We start from the raw sequence: 19,393 nt of genomic DNA, 5'->3' as shown, positions 1-19,393 counted from the left end.
ATGGCCAACGTTTAACGAGCATGGTGTCACGTGACCAGCACAACGACTAACTGCCTTTACTTTCCCTAACTAAAACCAGGTACCATTAGAGTTGGGTGAACTCAGTGGCGCCCTATAAAATCCTGAAATTCAAAATCCCAGTCTTCACCGAGATTCGAACCCAGGACCCCAGGTTCGGAAGCCGAGCGCTGAACCACTCAGCCACCGCGCCCCCAGGTTTGTACATTGTCATTGTCAATTTTAAAAAAATATTTATAATAATTTTAAAGGGAAACTCCGATAGTTTTGACAATTTTTGATATAACATGTTTTTTGATTTACAGATAATGAATATAGTATTCTTTTTTTTTTTTTTCATTTGCAATAATAACTTAGTAAGAGATGTTTTTCTGGCGTAATTTTCCTGCGCATCCAAAACAGTCAGACTTTCACCGGGTTTCTATATGACGTCACACTAGCCTACTAATTTAATCTATTGCCTTATTATATAACGGGAGACCATACAGTAAAGTTTACATTCTCGTAAAAGAAATATATTTTCTTCTATGCAGTTAGATCTAGGATCTTGTAAGCAAAAAAAAAAAAAAGTGCGTACTAAAAGTAGATTGACATGCTTGACTAACCACGGCAGTGTGTATTTTCTCGCCTGACCACTCAACACACAACAAACACTATCGCTTGGTTGTCTTGTCATGACCGACTACACGTAGTCTCGACTAGCCTTACACTGACCAGTTTGTTCGAATCAGTCAGACACACGATCTATTTACTTCTTGGGAAAAGGAGAGGCTTAGATGAAATTGTGACTTTTTTTCTCGAGTTGGTTATCCTAATGCTTTTAGATCTACCTATACATGTATTTATAACTGTACCATAGCTCTGGAATAGGCCGTCACTAAGCCCAAGAGCCTGTAAGAATGAAGCGATACGATTGGTTAAATCTAGTTTCCTTTTCAGTATTGTTGATGGAAGTGACGTATGCCTAACCTAAAAACAAAATCTCAAAGCACCCTGTGTTTCGTTTTAGGAAAATGGAGAAAGTATTAGACCTTCACTTTATGACTTAAACTTGTTTAAAAACAGCTGAACAACCAACTGCCTATAATAAAGCTTTGATACGGAGATAGAGTACCAAGTAGTGAGATACTGTTAAAATTACAGACATTTTTTATTACAAAGCTTATATCAACTCACTCTTCTGTCTGGTAAAACGTTTGCACATGTTATTTCTCCCACACCCAATCTCGGATCAAGCTGAAATTTTGTGCAATTATTTCTTTTACCTGACAACACAAGAATCAATTAAAAAGAATAAAAAGAAATATATAAATTAGTTAATTCTCTATTAGTATTTTTTGTTTGTTTGGTATCTCGAACAAGGGAAAAAAAATTACTTGACTGAGGACCTCGTGATTTGGCCATTGAGTTTGAAGTAACGTTGTTTTTTTTTTTTTTTTGTAAACTTAAATCGTAAAAATTCAGGACCCTTAAATATAAATACAGATTCCACAGTACTCGAAACCAGGATTTTCGAGATCTTAATTTCAAAAAGTATAAAAAGGGACGAAACGGGTAGATCTGGACAGTCGGTAGCATAGTGTGTTTTATGTGAATACTATCAGTGTCAGGTACTATTCTTATTGTTTTATGATGTCTCATTACATGTTAAGTTTTCTGTAAGAATATTCTACAATACAAGATTTTGAAGTTGAAGTAGTTAATATATCTAAACGGGATCGGGGTATAGTAAATTCTATTTCACGCATCCACGGTTACGCTTAAACTTTGTGTTATAGAGTTATTTCTAGACCCACTACAGTGTGATAGTTACACAGCAAAATAGTTACTCTATAACTTAGTAATATTAAGACCCACATATTTTTTTCTTAATAACTACATAGGGCCATTAAGCTCGCTGTCTGTGGATTACTAGCTCATGATCTAGTCCGTGCAGTTTAGAACTAAGATCTAAATTTAGATTCTAGGGACTTACCCAATAAATGTAGTCCAGACGATGAGTGTGATGGTGTGTACGGCTGTCTGTACCGAGAGTCGTTATCTGTAACATTTAGACAAGAAAAAATAATGAGAAAAAGGAAACACATTTGTATTTAAATAATAATTTATTTTTTTTAAATATGAAAGTCCAACACAAAAGACTTGCACGAGTTTCATTGTATTAATGCCTCTTAATTGTTCCAGAGCTGGCTTTAATTAGTATGATATAAACTCAAGGAGGCATCCCGAAATGGAGCCCATTTCTGGAGCGTGGTTACAACAAGCAAAACTTAAAAATATTCTTTAAAAAACTAAAAGAAAAAGCTTGTATAAGGGAAAGAGCTGCACATTCTAAATTGCCAAAATGTATTATATACTACACTACAAATTAATTAATTGGTTAATTTTTTTAAAACCAATTCATGTTTTGTTAGGAACAATGAATAAATAAGCAAAGTTTCAACTTGATCCGAGAATGGGAAGTGGGAGAAATAGCATCTACATAATTTGTACTAGACAGACCGAGTGAGTTAATATAAGCTTTATGAAAAGGGTTAGTACATTATGTGCCTAGATAGATAGTGAGATACATATATTTTGAAGGTTCAAATATGTTGATTGAATATGTTATAAGAGTGTTTGAATAAATTAGAAAAACCTTTTTTTTTTTTTTGAATAGCTAAAAATTGTCCAACATTTGGTAGTAATTAAAAATGCTTGATTTAATAAAAAGTGACACGAGGTCAACGTCATGTTTAATTACTTCATGTTTTAATATAATGATTATTAATCGAAAGTGTCGTAGATGGAGACAGCACCATACACTGCACACTTCTATGGTAACGTATTGTCTACAGAAGACGAAAGCTTTTGGAAATCTCATAAATCGATAAGCAAGTTATCTCTCCTTTTAAAACGTCAACGGAATCTTTAAAATGAAAGCCCACAGAGAGGGCTGAATACTGTGATTAACTTTTGGTTTGAAAATCCCCCAATAAATAACATTAAGAGAGGATTTAAGTGTTTGAAAAATGAACAAGTAATTCAATTCATGAGCTGGTATGTGAATGAAACGAATTGATCGATTTGATTCATAGTGCGATTGTTTAGGGTGACAGGTGGGGGGGGGGGGGCTGGGGGAACTAGGCGCATTGCCCTTTGACAAGGAGAAGCCTTTAATCTCTTTACATTTTTCAGTTCTCACCAGAGATGTTACATGACGTGCCTAATGATTGGGTAAAGTTACTGTAGGTAATGATTGAGTGAAGTTACTGAAGGAAATGATCGGGTGAAGTTACTGTAGGAAATGGTTGTCTGAAGTTACTGTACGAAATGATTGTCTGAAGTTACTGTACGAAATGATTGTCTGAAGTTACTGTACGAAATGATTGTCTGAAGTTACTGTACGTAACCTCGAAGTCTACAGTCCTTGAAGTTACTATACGTGATGATTGGGGGAAATTACTTTATGTAATGATTGTATAGTGTTAAAGTACGTAACGATTGATAAAGTTACTGTATTAAAACATATAAACTAGTATAATTTGCTTTACGCTTGCGTATTCTATATTAATTATTTTTTTTTACACATTTCTTGTTGTTACTATGTCGCGTTCAGAAAAAAGTCCCTGCGAATATTTGTCCTGGCTTATGATATAAAAGATGTGTTTGCGATTTGAGTTTTAAGAAAGTTTGTTTCATCTTAACCTTCACCTGTCGCTTAATTTGTTAAGCTTTCGGGGCAACATTCCTTGAACCGATGACCACCTATCTCCATTTCTTACAGTCTTTTGCCAGGATTTCGAGTCTCTTTCAAAGACAGCCCCTTCCATTCTTTAATACTGTCTTCCCATTGCTTTTTTCTGTCGCTTGGTCTTCTTATTTCATTCATTCATGCTTTTTTTTTCTTTTTGTTTCATTTTTGTGTTCATCCTCATTCGATATTTTCACATTCTGTCGTTCACACTTCATTCAGACTGGGTTTCGTCCTCTCTTTCATTCCACTTTCTCTCACTTTCTGCATCTTTCTGTTGTATTTTTTTTCCCCGCGTCCGTCGGGAAACATTTAAAAATGTAGAGGCGAAGTGTTATCGATAATTAGTCGGCGAGCAGATCATTTTCATTAGTTCCCATCTGCCAATGACGTAGTTTGACACCCTCGCAGGATCCTCCCCGCCCCCTGGTCTCTGTGGGATCACAGTGGCAGACGGACAATCGACCTCCCCCCTTCCCGTCACCCGACCCTCTTTTTAAGCCCCAGATTTGTTGTTTAAAACCCAAAACCCAAAAAATTTTCATTTAGTTTGTTTGTTTATTTTTAGTGATGTTACAAGGAAAGAAATGAATATTTACAGACACACAGTGACCACTGATGGATGTGTTTTAGATAAAAGCCCTTGGGCTACATGTTGCTCCTTGACTAAAGCCAACTTTCTGATGCAAGCTCCAGATGTAAAGTTTGAGTGAGATTGTCGAAAAAAATCTGTATATTTTATTTACACTGGTGGCATATTTTTATATGGTAATACACTATTGTAAACAAATGTCCTCAAAAATAAAAAAAACAAACATATTTTTATTATTATAATTAATAAAATTAAAAATGTTTTAATTTCTCTGACGCTACAAAGATCATTATTCGTTAAAGGGAGACAAAATGCACATCTACTGTTATAATAATTATTTGTATTATTTGATTCATCGTCCTCGTCATCATTATTATTTATTATTATTAATATTATCATTTGTAATTTGTATTATTAATTGTATAGCATTAGATCGAAATAGATATTGCTTTACAGAGTTGAAAGTAGCCTAAAGTTAAATTTATTAGGCTGATTTGAAGAACTTTTCAGTGGTATTGAAAGAATAAAATAAAACAATTGTTTGCGATTTTTGCGAAAATTGCAAAAGTACGAAAACGCCAAATAATGCACGGGCTAATATGTGCTAGTCTACATGAGGATACGGATAAATATTTAGTGCTGCCAATTTGCAAGTTTTAAACAATTAAGTTTTTAAAAGCTTCTATTGATACCCGTCTCTTTTCGTTAAGTATAATTAAATTATTTGGCATTTGTTCACTTCGGGACCATAAAACATTCCCCACAATCGACATGAATAAAGTACCGAATTACCTACAGCCAACACAGGCAATAGCTTAGGGCCCCCAAGAAATATTTAGGATTGGCATAATATCTGGACATGTAGAGGGCCCCGAGAGGGCACCATACCTCAAATAGGGCCTTTTCAAATCTTAATACGCAACTGAATGTGTACCACATCGTCCATTTCTCTAGATTTCATATTTTTTATGCATACATTTTCATCCATTACAAAACCCATGCACCCGTGTAGACAACCTTACTGACAATCCATTAAAACGGCATATCAAATTCAACTCATCTTTCTCTTGAAAAAAAAAACACAATATCATCCTTTTTTTACAACTCTTGCTTATACTGGCACGGGCTCCTCCCTGCCCCTCACATCTCCATCTGTTTCTCTCCTCTCTCAAGCCCTCCCCCCCCCTCTGGATTCAGTAACTCCGAGTCTTGAGTGTGAAGACCCGATGCACTCGTGTGAAAGCAGGGGAGGCGAAGGTGTGAACGCCGTGTACACGGGGCTGTCGCCTTGTGTGACGCCAACACGCCAGGAACAGCGCTCAGACTGCTCAGTGCAAATGGCTGGCACCCCAATCCCATTGGACCCCTCTCCCCTGGGGTTCTCAGCTTCATAGTAGAAATATCAATACAACGGTCTAATGTCTCTGTGTTGAGATACTTGTAGTAGCCAACAGATACAAAATAAAATATGTATATAGTATATTGTAGACATGCTGATATATATTTAGTTACGTAAGTCTAAATTTTTTTTATTTTAATATTGTCACAAGTTATTTATTGAGAACAAAGGAACAAGTTAAGCTTCCATTTAAAATCTAAAAGTTTGAAAAAGGAATCAGATCTTCATTTCTTCAAGGAAAATATTATTCTGACGACCATTGAAGAAGAGCTTATGATTTTGAGCTAGATCTGAGTCTAGATTTAAATAATGATGTTGTCTAGTTTTTCTTTTTGTATTTCTTTTGTCTTCCTCATTGCGCTCTGGTTCAAGCTCTTTTGTAGACATGTGGGGGAGGAGGTATCTGGGAGAGGGTGTCCATGATGCCTTTAGGAGTTCAGCAAACGTAGCTCAGCTCGAGTTGGGTTTCGAACTAGAGTCGCTTAAAACTCCATTTGAAGGGTAAGGTAATCAATTGGATTAAGCCACTAGGCCACACATCGTACTGAAGAGTTATTGAAGTCCTAAGACACTGTTCAACATGATATAACTCTACGTAAATAGAAACAGTAGTTGGGTAAAGGGTAGACAACTGAAAAGAACGGAAGACATCCAGGAATGGCCACCGTTGAATGAGACAGAGAAATGGCAGGAACTTTTCGTCATATCACGTGATTTCTCAAACTGTCATTGAAGCAGAAGATGAAGAAATTGTCATATAAGCAAAATGTCTCATACATCTAACAAGGACATCTAATCAGGATATTTTCTGCTATCCAATGGCCCAGAACATCTTTTTCATTATATCTAGTTATTTTTATTAACAAAATAAGACAATAAATTTTTACTTAAAAAACATTTTAGTATCAACTATTCATTGCAGGTTTTTTTTAATAAACTGAACAATGTCAAGGTCGCCAAACTGATCATCAATGTTGCCAACTAAACAAAAGCTACAGACGGAAAAGCTTCAAAAATTTGATTCTCCCCCCACTAAAAGATGCACAAAAATAATTAATTAAATTTAAAAAAATACATAGCTTAACAACGATTCCTTAATGTTATACACCGAATACATTAAAATGCTACATACTTATGGATTTACCTCCTACAATTTTTTTTATTGAAATTAAATGTTGGTAGACCTCCTTCAGTCGTAGAGCGACTAGGGTTCACCTCGAACACTTTCTTAAAAGGGCCTGTCTTAGCTCACTGCATAGGCCCCGCGCTTATTGTAAGTGTCAATTATTAAATTAAATCATTATAACTTTTATATAATTACAGGGTTTCCACGGCTTCTTGATTTTTAGGAAAACTCATCAAAATGCAAAATATACGAAAAACTCCTTGAAATTTCATGAAATTATTAAAATCTCCTGAAAATGGACGATATTGTCATTTTTGGGGTGCCAATAAATAAAAACAGCATTGCGGGCTTTCATTTATTATAACTTTATTGCGAAGACGAAAGTATTTTCTAACTAAAATAATCTTAATTTTGACATTATGCTTATCCCTACCCAGACTAGGCCCCGCGCAATCCGTTTCGCATAGGGCCCCGCAATCGCTAGGACCGGCCCTGTTTCTTATGGTTTGTAAAATAATTACTCCAGACTCTAAATTAAAATAATTTTATTCTGTTTTAAATTATAGGCCTACATTTAGATTCCTATTCTTCTTCGCGTTTATAGTATTTCTGACTTAAAATAAATAAAACGAAAACTTAAAAATTGTGTACAAAGCTGTCTGACTGGTAAAAATTTTTACAAAGCTGTCTGACTGGTACAAATTTTGTACAAAGCTGTCTGACTGGTACAAATTGTGTACAAAGCTGTCTGACTGGTAAAAATTTTTACAAAGCTGTCTGACTGGTACAAATTTTGTACAAAGCTGTCTGACTGGTACAAATTTTGCACAAAGCTGTCTGACTGGTACAAATTTTGTACAAAGCTGTCTGACTGGTACAAATTTTGCACAAAGCTGTCTGACTGGTACAAATTTTGTACAAAGCTGTCTGACTGGTACAAATTTTGCACAAAGCTGTCTGACTGGTACAAATTTTGTACAAAGCTGTCTGACTGGTACAAATTGTGTACAAAGCTGTCTGGCTGGTAAAAATTGTGTACAAAGCTGTCTGACAGGTACAAATTGTGTACAAAGCTATCTGACTGGTACAAATTGTGTAAAAAGCTGTCTGACAGGTACAAATTTTGTACAAAGCTGTCTGACTGGTAAAAATTGTGTACAAAGATGTCTGGCTGGTAAAAATTGTGTATAAAGCTGTCTGGCTGGTAAAAATTGTGCACTTTTTTTTTTTTGTCCCCTCCCACTTCCTATCCTCAGATTAAGTTAGAAATTTTTCGAAATTATTCAAAGTCGAAGACAATACACGAATTAATAGAAAACAAGGTTACAAAAGACAGTTTGTGTGGAAACACAAACTCAAAATCGGCCCCCGAAGTAAAATGTTTTACATAATTCGGATAATCCTTCAGAGTTGAAGATAGTTTACTTCCTAATCCAAACCTCCCGCAGGGAGCAGGCAGGGTTTGAACCTTCGATCGTCGATAAATCCAAACGACAGTCCAGCGCGCAAACCACACGACCAGTGGTCCACCCAGGTAGGCTTCAATATTTTCAGAAAGAACATCCAAATGAAATTATATCAAAGACAAAGAGAGATAAGAATGGAGAAAAAAGGTTAACAGATCTTGTGTAGTGCCCCAACCGTCTCGCAGATCAAAGGATACGTGAAAGTGAATGTAAAGTTAGATGTGAACCTGGCCTAACTAGTTTGTGGTCTATAGGGCAGATGATGTAAAGTTCATCTGTCGTTGTGGCCTACGGTTAACGAGGGTGTCATGTAGCCAGCACAAATACCAACCGCCTTTGCTTTTCCCCAACTAATGTCAGGTACCCATTAGAGCTGAGTGGACTCAGAGGCGCCCAAAGATTCCAAAGTTGAAAATCCCAGTCTTCACCAGGATTCGAATCCGGGACCATCGGTTCGAACTAAATAAGTAAATTTCTTGGCTAAAACTCATTTTCGAATTCTCAAAAAAAAAAAAAAAAAAACTCCGCTATATAGAAAATTTTCACAAAAATTATATTTATAAGATTACTATTCGTCTTAAATTAGGTGTAACATATAATGCATACTAATTAGCTTTTCTTATAAAAAACTGCTTGCATAATTGATTTTTAGAAATTAGAATTTTCGCTTTCAGGAAAAAAAAAAGTAGCCGTTGCATCAGAACTTTGAATGGTCTAAAATATTGTGAAGTCGGATTTTCAATATCTCTTCTAGTTTACGAGATCTAAACGGAACGGACGGACAGACGGACAGACATTTCGCACAAAACTAATAGCGTCTTTTCCCCTTTCGGGGGCCGCTAAAAATATTATCAATTAGTTAATCAATTAGTAGAAATTAATTAGTTTTTGTTTTATGTAGACAAAGGGAGTTAAACCTTGCAGTATTCAAAGACATGGCAGTGGTTTGGGGTTCTTTCCCGTAAATAAACTTTGTTTTTTTAAAAGTCGTTTTTATATTTGTAATGTAAAATTTGCAGTTTGTACGAATACATTTCTATATTATTTTAAAATTGTTCTTTAATTTTAATCTGTTATGTTTTAAAATTTAATTATGTGCACTTTTGTACATTCGTCTAGAAAAAAAAGCTCTATCGGGAAGGAAGTATCCATGAAACAAAAAAGGTATACACGTACGTGTTTATTTATGGCAAAGAAATTTCCACCATTGTTTGACAGATGGTCTGGTAGCGTCAACAATCTGTCATGGGGCAGTTTTGCTGGCTACTATGTCAGCTCAAGTTGTTCAGAGTAATTACTGGCCCGAGAAAATAGCATCGAATGGGTTGATTTGGCGAGATATAGGCAGATTTGAAAACCAGAAATTAAATTTGGAAAAAAAAAACAAAAAAAAACCATCTGGTCCACTTTGTTCATGAGGTCAAACCTAAAGCCGCCAGACGATTAAAGCGTGATTCCCTGAAGATTTTTAATAGCCATTAAAAAAAAACATTTTTTGAAAATTTTGTTCCGTTTCTTTCTGTTCCGGGTTAATGTTTTGGTTCATCAAATCACGCGAGCATTCACGCGGAACAGGGCGTGACCACAAACAAACACTTGGGGGGGACATTGAGGGAGATATTAATCGCTGTCTGGTTTGTGGTTGAGCTTTGAGCCACGGCTGTTCAGATCTATACCCCTTAGTTTTGACTTGGCTAAACGCAGCTTCGCGCCACGTTGGCTTAGTATAATGCTTTGGCTTGCATTTTGACTATTGTAGAGGAATTCTCTTGCGATTTCGTTGTTTTTTTTCCCTATTTAAAAAAAAAAATGTTTTTAGATATTTTTTAAAGACATATGTTCCCATAAGATTTTGTGACGATCATAATGGATTTTTTTTTTATTTTTTGAAGTGTAAGAAAGTGTTTTATGTTTCACAATGTGACATTTGCTGAATTTTTCAATGAAGATTCCCAAAATCCGATATAATTTCGAAACGGTTTTCTTTTTGTCTTGATCTTTCTTTTCTCTCTCTTTTTTTTCTTTCTTTGTTTTCTTTTTCTTTCTTGTTTTTCCTTTCTCTTCTCTCTCTCTTTCTCTTTTTCATTCTCTCACTCTATTTCTCTCTCCTTCTCTCTCTCTCTTTGTCTCTGTCTGTCTCTCTGTCTGTCTGTCTCTTTCTCTCTCTTTCTCTCTCTCTCTATCCTCTCTCTTCCCCCCCCCTCTCTATCTCTTTTTATCTCTATATTCTTTTGTTTTTCTACCTTGTTTTTCCTTTCTCTTCTCTCTCTCTTTCTCTCTCTTTTCTTTCTCTCACTCTCTTTCTCTCTCTCTATCCTCTCTCTTCCCCCCCCTCTCTTTCTATCTCTAAATTCTTTTTTTTTTCTATCTCCACATTTTTGTCTCTTTCTATTTCCCTTTTTACTCTCTATTTTTCTTTCTGTCCGTCTGTTTCTTTTCTCTTTCTGTAATTCTCAACCATTCTCTCCATCCATCCAGCACACTTTCTCTCATTCATTTGTCTTTGCACTGTACTTCAATTCGCTCGACTCACTTCTCATGCCGCCAAATGCCAGAGACAGGAATGGCACACTCCCCAGTCCTCCCCTGTCACGACTTTCCCCATCAATTCGCAATAGGTCTGAAATTTCAGACCTTTCCTTCATCTTATTCCTTCCAAAATTCCAGACCACTGCGCCATCTCAGAGTTTGAAAAAAAAAAACAAGAAAAACAATTATCTTTAGGAGTTCCCGTAACTACCGGATAATTTAACCGGCATCGCGTCTCGTTCTATTCTTCCTTTTCTCTGGCCTGGACAACGGTTTGGTGCGCACGGGTTTGCCGGTTGATTCGCCACGCGACTAATTGCCACAAAATGGCCTCGGACGTCCGGCAATCGAGCTAAACGTTTTGTCGAAAAGCCCCCGGACGGGTCGCCTTGATCGGCTGGCTCTATCACTGAAGGATGAACTCCGGGTAAGCCTTTTCTCTGCTTCTGTATCATCTCCCCCTTTCCCGCTTTTTTTCCCCCTTCTCGTGCAGTGTTTCACAATGGCGTATGGCTTGTAGGGGGAGGAAATGGTTGATTAATATGACAATCTTCTTTTGATTTTTGTATCTCATCTCGTCTCTCCCCCCCCTTTTTTTTTTTAGTTGAACAGCTATACTCCACCACACCATGCGCATGGGTTAACCCCCTTGCCGTCCCTTTTACTCTTCAAAATATGATTAATTACCGCCCCCTCTTTTGTTTTAATTCTTTCCCCTTACACATTAGCGGAATTGGCTCCTCTTACCCCAGCGACGTCCCCTGGTAGCTTCCACCTCTGACCCCCGTCTGTGAAAAAGGAGAGAACCACTCGATTCATAGTTGTCGCACTTGACGGCGATTGGTTGCTTCCCCCTTCCCCCCAGGGAGATTCCGCTATCCACTCTCCCGCCATTTTTTTTCCCCTTCTTCCATTTGTTTCTCTATCGTCTGCTCTGCTGTGATCAAACCACGGAGCTTTTAATGTTAATTATATATTCTACATTTTTTTTGGCGTTTCCTGTTTGTTTCTGCGTCTGTTTTCATAGAGATCAGTTCAACCCCTCCCTCCCCCCTTTTATATGAAACACACAGAGCCACTTTTGTGCTTGAGTTTTGGTGAGTAGGTAATTTAATATGACTGCTAGTCGGTCGTGGGTGTCAACATGAGGTCAGCACGTGAACTGATTAGACAATAGTACCCGTGTAGCCGGCACTACAGAGCTTTTCATTCGATTGGTTAATACACAAGTGGATTAATGGATAGGACAATTTTTTTTTATATGCCTTATTTAAATAAATTTGATAAACGTTTAACTCTGTCTATAAATGTGTGCGTGTGTCAGTGTGTATGTGTCTTGATTCTTTTTTCTCCCCCCCCCCCAACAATACATATTAGAAAAAATGTTTCGATCTCTTAACTCTTCAAACGCGTGTGGCAGTTTAGCCTCTAAACATCATAATTGTGATACCATTCATTGTAAAACAGCTCAGCACTTTAAGGGTTAAGTATTTTAAGTGACCATCTTTGTTCATTTTAATTGATTGATCAACCATCGATCTATTCTTTATCAATCTGTTGAGATCTGATATTCTTTTCGATCAGTGATATGATGAATGATCGGCTATGATCATCGATCGGTAGTATGTTGATTGCGTTGATTGGAATGCGTAAACTCCATTGATGTACAATACTATGTCAATATCTTCCTGTCGATGGTGAGCTAAAAGGTGGTCGACGTAACGGAGGCGCCCCACGGAAACGCTTCAAAGACCATCTTAGGCGACAACTTTCCTTGGCTGACATAGAAGAGAGCACCTGGTTGCATGCGGCCTCAGAACGAGACAGCTGGAGGTCACTCACGAAGGCCGCGGGATACACATTTGAGACACATGTGAGACACATTTGAGACCAAAAGAAAATTTGCAGCCGAGGACAAACGCAAACGTCGAAAAGAAAATCTAATTCGACCGCCTGCGGACAATGGTTATGCTTGCCCTGGATGTGGCAAAATATGTAGGTCACGGCTTGGAATGCGCAGCCACGAGAAAAACTGCATTCCTCACTAATCTTTGGACTCGAAGACAAGCCTTATTATCTTCCTTCTGTTGATCTATATGGCGTATTGCTAGTTGTATTATTTCATTAAAAGTTTTTCTCACTGACATTTGAGTCCAAGTTTTTATTTTTAATATAAATCTATAAAGTAAACTACTTAACAACCACAGACGTGTACCATAGGGGTATTGACAAAATCTTTCATTTGTAATCAACATCTAGGTGCGAACTTGGTACGCGTCAATTAATAATTTCCTCTTACGGTAAATTGAAATCAACACTAACGGTGACTCATTATAACCTAATGCACAAGTTATGTACCTTAGTGTAGAAAGTTTGTGTTTATGAGAGTTTCTGTTTGCATTTGGTTTTTCAAATTTACATTTATTTAGAATGTGTTCATGTGGTAAAATAAGAATAAATATTTTCCACTTCTGACAAATCAAGCTTATCTTATCTTATCTTATCCTACAGCTAAACAAATCCTTAATAATCGTACTCATCTTAGATCTGTGTACAAATACATAGTAACTAAACTCATTACAACTGAACTCATAATAATTAAACTCATTATAACTAAACTCACAATAATTAGACACATAATAAGTAATTATAATAATTACTAATATCATAATATTTAAACCCATATTTGCTAATAATTTTACAATGTAGCATTATTTAAAGTGCTCTGTTACTGCACTCAGATAATATGAAAAAAATAAAAAATAAACTGCGCCTCACACGAAATACCTTAAAAGCATTTTGAAAAAAAAAAAGGAATATAAAAAGTTTTTTTTTTTTTTTTTCAAATCAATTTCTCCTTTTTTTTGAAGCTGGCGACTTCTTGTAAGAGCGATTACTTTGTTCTCTATAAATAATGTACCGTGTATGATTAATTATTTTTTAAAGGAAACATGTTTTTTTGCACCCGATTTCCTTCAATGCAACGCTTTAAAAAAATCCTGGTTAGGCCCATGTAAAGATCTACTCAGACCATTTACAACTGTAGCGCGGTTATATGTAGATCTACATTTGAAAACATTAAAAGACAGTAATCTAGACCAGTGGCGTCACAAAGGGGTGCCTGGGGGTGGGTGCGGTTTGCAATGACCGAAGTGACGCCAGTGGTCTAGACTAGAATACTAGATCCAGGGGCGGACTGGCTATATGGGCATTCGGGCAAATGCTCGGTGGGCTGGTACCCAAATGGGCCGGTAGGGCCACCGAAATGACCGCAAGTATGCCACTATTGCACGTATTAGATCGTTAAAGGTTTTATAATAGTTTCTTATAAAAAGGGACCATCTGAGTGTCATGTTAAAACAAATCTTTTACAGAATCTACACTACAATCTAATACTAATTTAATGTAACACATTTTTCGAAATAAGTTAATAGCCTACATCCGTAGACAGTGCTACTAGAAGGCTTCATCCTTTAGGGGCCACACGTAAGGCCTATATTTCTTATAAAGATATAGAGTTCACTGTATGCATGCGTACAGTTTTCTATACATTATCAAATCTAACATAATGATTTTGAGGACAGGTATGATTAGATGCCCATCATGATATACTCTTTGTGGGCCGCATGGTGTTAAAATGCCCGGGCCGATTTTGACACCCAGTCCGCCCCTGACTGGATCTAGTTAGAGATATAGTGTTGTTATTCTGTAGAAGTATTATATACATGTGTATATTGTCACGAACCAGTTCAAGCTGTGCACCGAATGATGTCTATAGAACACGGTGCGCAGAAATGTTCTTGTAAGTCTATTTGTTTATAAAACTTAAAAAAAAATGTTAAAGAGAAGAGAAAGAGAAGAGAAACAGAAGACCTAGATAAGAGAAAGAAAAGATCAAAATAAGAGAAAGAGAAGACTAGAATAAGAGAAGGAGCAGAGAAAAAAAAGACCAAGTTAAGAGAAAGATAAGAGTAAGAGAAGACTAAGAGAAGAGAAAGAGAAGACTAAGATAAGAGAAGGAGAAGAGAAAGAGAAGATAAGGAGAAGAGAAAGAGAAGACCAAGTTAAGAGAAAGAGAAGAGAAGGAGAAGAGAAGGAGGACAGAAAGAGAATACCAAGATAAGAGAAAGATAAGAAAAAGAGAAGACCAAGATAAGAAAAAGAGAAGACCAAGATAAAAGAAAGACAAAAAACTAAGAAAAGACGAAGAGAAGACAAAACAAAAAGAGAATGACATGAGAAACAGAAGAGAAAGAGAAAACGAAGAGAAGGCAAAGATAAGACAGAGATATTTAAACACAAAATGTATCACGCGCATGGAATGGACAAAAAAAAACGTTTTTATTTTAAACATAAATTTCACTTGCTTTTCAAAAAAATTTTAAATGTCTATCAATAAATAATATGCAATAAAACAATTACATGCATTTTAAATGTAAGTCCATGTAAGTATGTAAGTGAATGAGGTAAGAAATGTATATGTGTTTTTGTATGTAATGGGTTGTTTTTTTTAATAACCTTGACATTTGTAAATTCACGTGCGTCGAATAGACGCTCGACAATGAAGGAAGGCCGTAATTGTATTATATAAAATATTTATGCTTTGTCACATTTATGCTTATCATGGATTAAAAAAAATAAAATCAAATCATTTCATTGAATGACTTTATACGAGTGGGGTGTAGAAGGGTAACAAAAATAGTGGGGGGGAGGGCGCCCCTTTTATTTACGCCTTACAATAGACACAGCAACAAAAGCCGTCAAAAAAAAATGTATCTTAGCAAATTTTGTGAAGTTGGGGCGCTTTATTCAATTTTAGGGCGTACCTTTTTTTATTTCCGAGCCCCCTCTCTTTCCCCCAAAAAACTCATTTTCCCAAACCAATCCTCTCTCCCACCGCCCCCCCCCCCCCTTTCTCAGTTTATGTTATTTTCTTCGCCCGCAAATAAATAGGAAAAATTTGATAGTGGGAGAAAATTATGTAAAACTTCCCAAGGAGGGCAGATGACTTAATCAGATAGGCGGTTTCAATGGCGCGCACTTAGTCTGGGGGCTTAACGAAATCAGGCGACCATAAAACAATTTTCTGGGCTCCAAATCGTATTTCCTTGAGAATCGGTTTCTCCATATAAACCTCCTTGTAGGCTTCACATCAGGGAGACACTGGTGGAAGAGTTTGATCGAGAATGTAGCACAGACTGTGTTGTGGATAAGACAAAGACGCTTATAGTGGACGCTGACTTCTGTAGCAGGAAGACAAGCTAACTTAAGGAATAGCATTGTTTAAAGATATCACTGTGGTGGCATTTGATATTTCTCAAGTTTTTGTTATTTTATATGAAGGTGATCATTGAATAGTCTGTTTCATTCAAAATCTTATCTTATCTTCAAAATAGTGCTTAGGTAATTTCAACATTATTATCAGATTTAGGAAGTACCATAATAACTCCTAGATAGTGCTTAGATAATTACAGTATTATTATCTGTATTATGAAGTTTCATAAGAGTTGAGAACGCCTCTAAAAAGTGTATCATAAAATGTACTATATGTGTTAGTATTATGTCAGTCTGGTTATGTCATTCTAGATAATTATAAGATGAGTACCAGGGTGAGCAGAATTTTTAAGGATTATTGTCATGCAAACAGGACTACAGGGCATTGTCAAGAGCTCAATTTATAAATAAAAGTTAAAAGCCACGTTGGATGTAGGCTGCTCCATAGATCTAAGTTTAATTTCGAGAGTAAAAGTTAGTTATCTAGATAACCAAGTGAAATTTACATAAATAGGATAATAGGAATTAGTTTAGTACAAATTTTATCTATCCAGTCATAATGATTATTTATAGTTAATCAATGGTACCTATAAACCGTGATGATACATAGCCTCAATGTTTTGTAATCCAACTGGAATATATTAGATAATTTGAAATTCAAAGACAATGTTATACAAACTGTGAAATCATTTCTATCCAACAAAATCTTGAAGATATATACTTAGGGAAATAAGTCAGGAGATATTGCAATGATGCTGTGGTGTAGCTAGGGCGAAGACTGGGGGGGGGGGGGGGTCCAAAATGTAAAAATTCTTTCCCCACTAATCTCTAGCTACGTCACTGCTATGATGTAAAAATAACTGGAAAATATCTAGATATCAAATGGAACATAATGTGTAGAACAGTGTGTAAAGCGGTGTGTAAAGCAGTAGAGCAATGTGTAGGGCAAATAGGTCTATTTAGACTCGAGAAGACATTGCTATTAACTCTCAACCCTACAGTAAACAAACATGGAGTTCGGAGTTAGTGTTGAAATTCATTTAGTCAAATTACTTTGTGAAATGATTCATCAAAATTTGTTACAAGTATTAGCAAATACATTCCGCAAGTTGGATTATCAAGATTATCAAAACAGCATTTCACTGGGAATTCTTTCATTTTCCTGGAGTTGTTACGTGTAACTTTTGTTTATAAATTTCAATATTTGTTTATTTCCAATGTAACAGTTTTGACATCAAGAATAAGAGTGACGCTCTAGTGTTAACACAATGTTTCTATCTGGAAAACTTTGGATTAGACAAGGATTTAAATTATAACTTCACGCACGTCCAAAAATGTGAACTAATATGTGATCATATAATTGTCGTTGTCCTTTTTTAAGCGGCCCCCAAAAGGGGAAAAGACGCTATAAGTCTTGTGTGAAATGTCTATCCGTCTGTCCGTCCCGTTTAGATCTCGTAAACTAGAAAAGATATTGAAAATCGGACATCATAATATTTTAGACCATTCAAAGTTCTGATACAACGGCTACTTTTTTTCTTTTCTAAAAGCGAAAAATCTAATTTTTAAAATCAATTATGCAAGCAGTTTTTACATAACAATACACTACTTTTACAACTATTCACTATTAATAGTAACAAACACTGGAGGCTCTATAGTATGGGAAAATTGTTACATACCATATTTTAACACATTTATGCAAAAGGTTTTAGATTTTTGGCAAAAAATTTTTGTTACATTTGTATTGCTACGTTATGTTAGTTCTGTCATACTAACTACTACATTTAGCCAAAAAATAATGTTTACTTTTTTTTTTAAGAGAAAAAATCTATTTAGTTGGACATAATTTAAAACAATAATTAATAAGTAGTTTTTCATATTATCGCGTGAACTGCAGCGTCACCACATATCCATAGAACACTTAACTAAAGGTGTTTTTTTTAAGGATATGTTGTTTTTTTTTTTTTTTTTTGAAGATTGGAATAAGAGATTTACAAAACAATTAGATATTCATTTTAAGACATCAGGCCACGTTCACATTTAACTTCACATTCCCTTTCCTTTAGTTTGTTGGACCGCTGGGTCACCACACAAGATCTGTCAAACTTCTTTCTCCATTCTTCTCTGTCATTTGTCTTAGATCGAATTTAATTCCGACGTTTTTTCTGAAAATATTGATACCTGCATTTTTACCTGCCTGGGTGGACCACTTCAGGGGCCGATTTTGTGTTTATTGTTGCTATCCATGTAACCTTGTTTAATATGTGCCGTTATTTAAACCAATTATCACTGAAATAATTTGAGTATCCATCCTTTTTTATTTCACTTGTATTTTCATCTCAACTAGAAGTAAGGAAAAAGGAAACAGAAAAACGACTACTTATAAGGGTTTTATATCCTATACTCTTAAGCGAGCAATTCTTGTATGTATGTATGTATGTATGTATATATATTTATATTTATATATATATATAAATTTTATTTCGAAAACGGCTCTAACGATTTTCTTTAAAAGTTCACGGTATGTGCATAATAGTGAGAAAAAAATTCTCAACTCATTGGCCACATCAGGAAAACTCGAGGTCGACCGTTATATCGGTTTGAAAATGGCTCATTATCGAAAAATTTATTTTGGCTAGAATGTTTTATGAATGAAATTTTCTATATGACGTCAATGGGAAAAAAAACTTGACACCGCTTACGTCACTAGGCTCACAGCAGTACACTAAGACATTTCTTCGCAAACAAGAAAAAGTTTTAATGATTCAATTGGCGTAATTAAACATTTGCGCACCATCTTAATTTACATTGATCCATTATGAAACTATGGAAGAAAAATAATGAAATATCTTTATGTATAATTAGTTATTGTGTTTTAAAGGCTTTATAAATTGTTTACACTTGAATTGCGTACACCCGTAGGTAGCTTTTACTTTGTTATTATTTTGCTGGTGAATTATTTCAATGTGTTTAAGCTTCGAAGTCTGCCGTCCAATACCAAAACGTAGGAAATGGTCATAACACAGCTTATCTATGCCTTACTTGCACAATCAGGGCCGGCCCTAACATTTGCGGGGCCCTATGTGAAAAAAATGAGGATTGCGCGTGGACCAGTAAGGGTATTGATAAGGATAATAAGTGAAAATAAAGATTTTGTATTAGAAAATAAATTCGTATTTGCATTACATTTTTATTAAATGAAAGCTGACGATGCCGTTTTTTTATATCACGCGTAGGACTGGCGTTTACCATATTG

General features: G+C 35.8%; 1 protein-coding gene across 4 annotated transcripts in view; it reads right to left on the bottom strand.

The window, feature by feature from the left end:
- LOC106065211 (paired mesoderm homeobox protein 2B-like) overlaps positions 1-19,393 on the bottom strand; it is a 56,056-nt gene that overhangs the window by 25,417 nt on the left and 11,246 nt on the right. For all 4 annotated transcript variants that reach the window (XM_056039687.1, XM_056039686.1, XM_056039688.1 and 1 more), the window contains exon 3: positions 1,994-2,059. In XM_056039687.1, coding sequence (XP_055895662.1) covers positions 1,994-2,059 — 66 coding nt within the window. The remainder of the gene's footprint in view (positions 1-1,993; positions 2,060-19,393) is intronic.

The sequence above is a fragment of the Biomphalaria glabrata genome, chromosome 8 (assembly GCF_947242115.1).
Source record: "Biomphalaria glabrata chromosome 8, xgBioGlab47.1, whole genome shotgun sequence".
Taxonomy (NCBI): Eukaryota; Metazoa; Mollusca; class Gastropoda; family Planorbidae; genus Biomphalaria; species Biomphalaria glabrata.
This window is presented reverse-complemented; position numbering and strand designations above follow the sequence as displayed.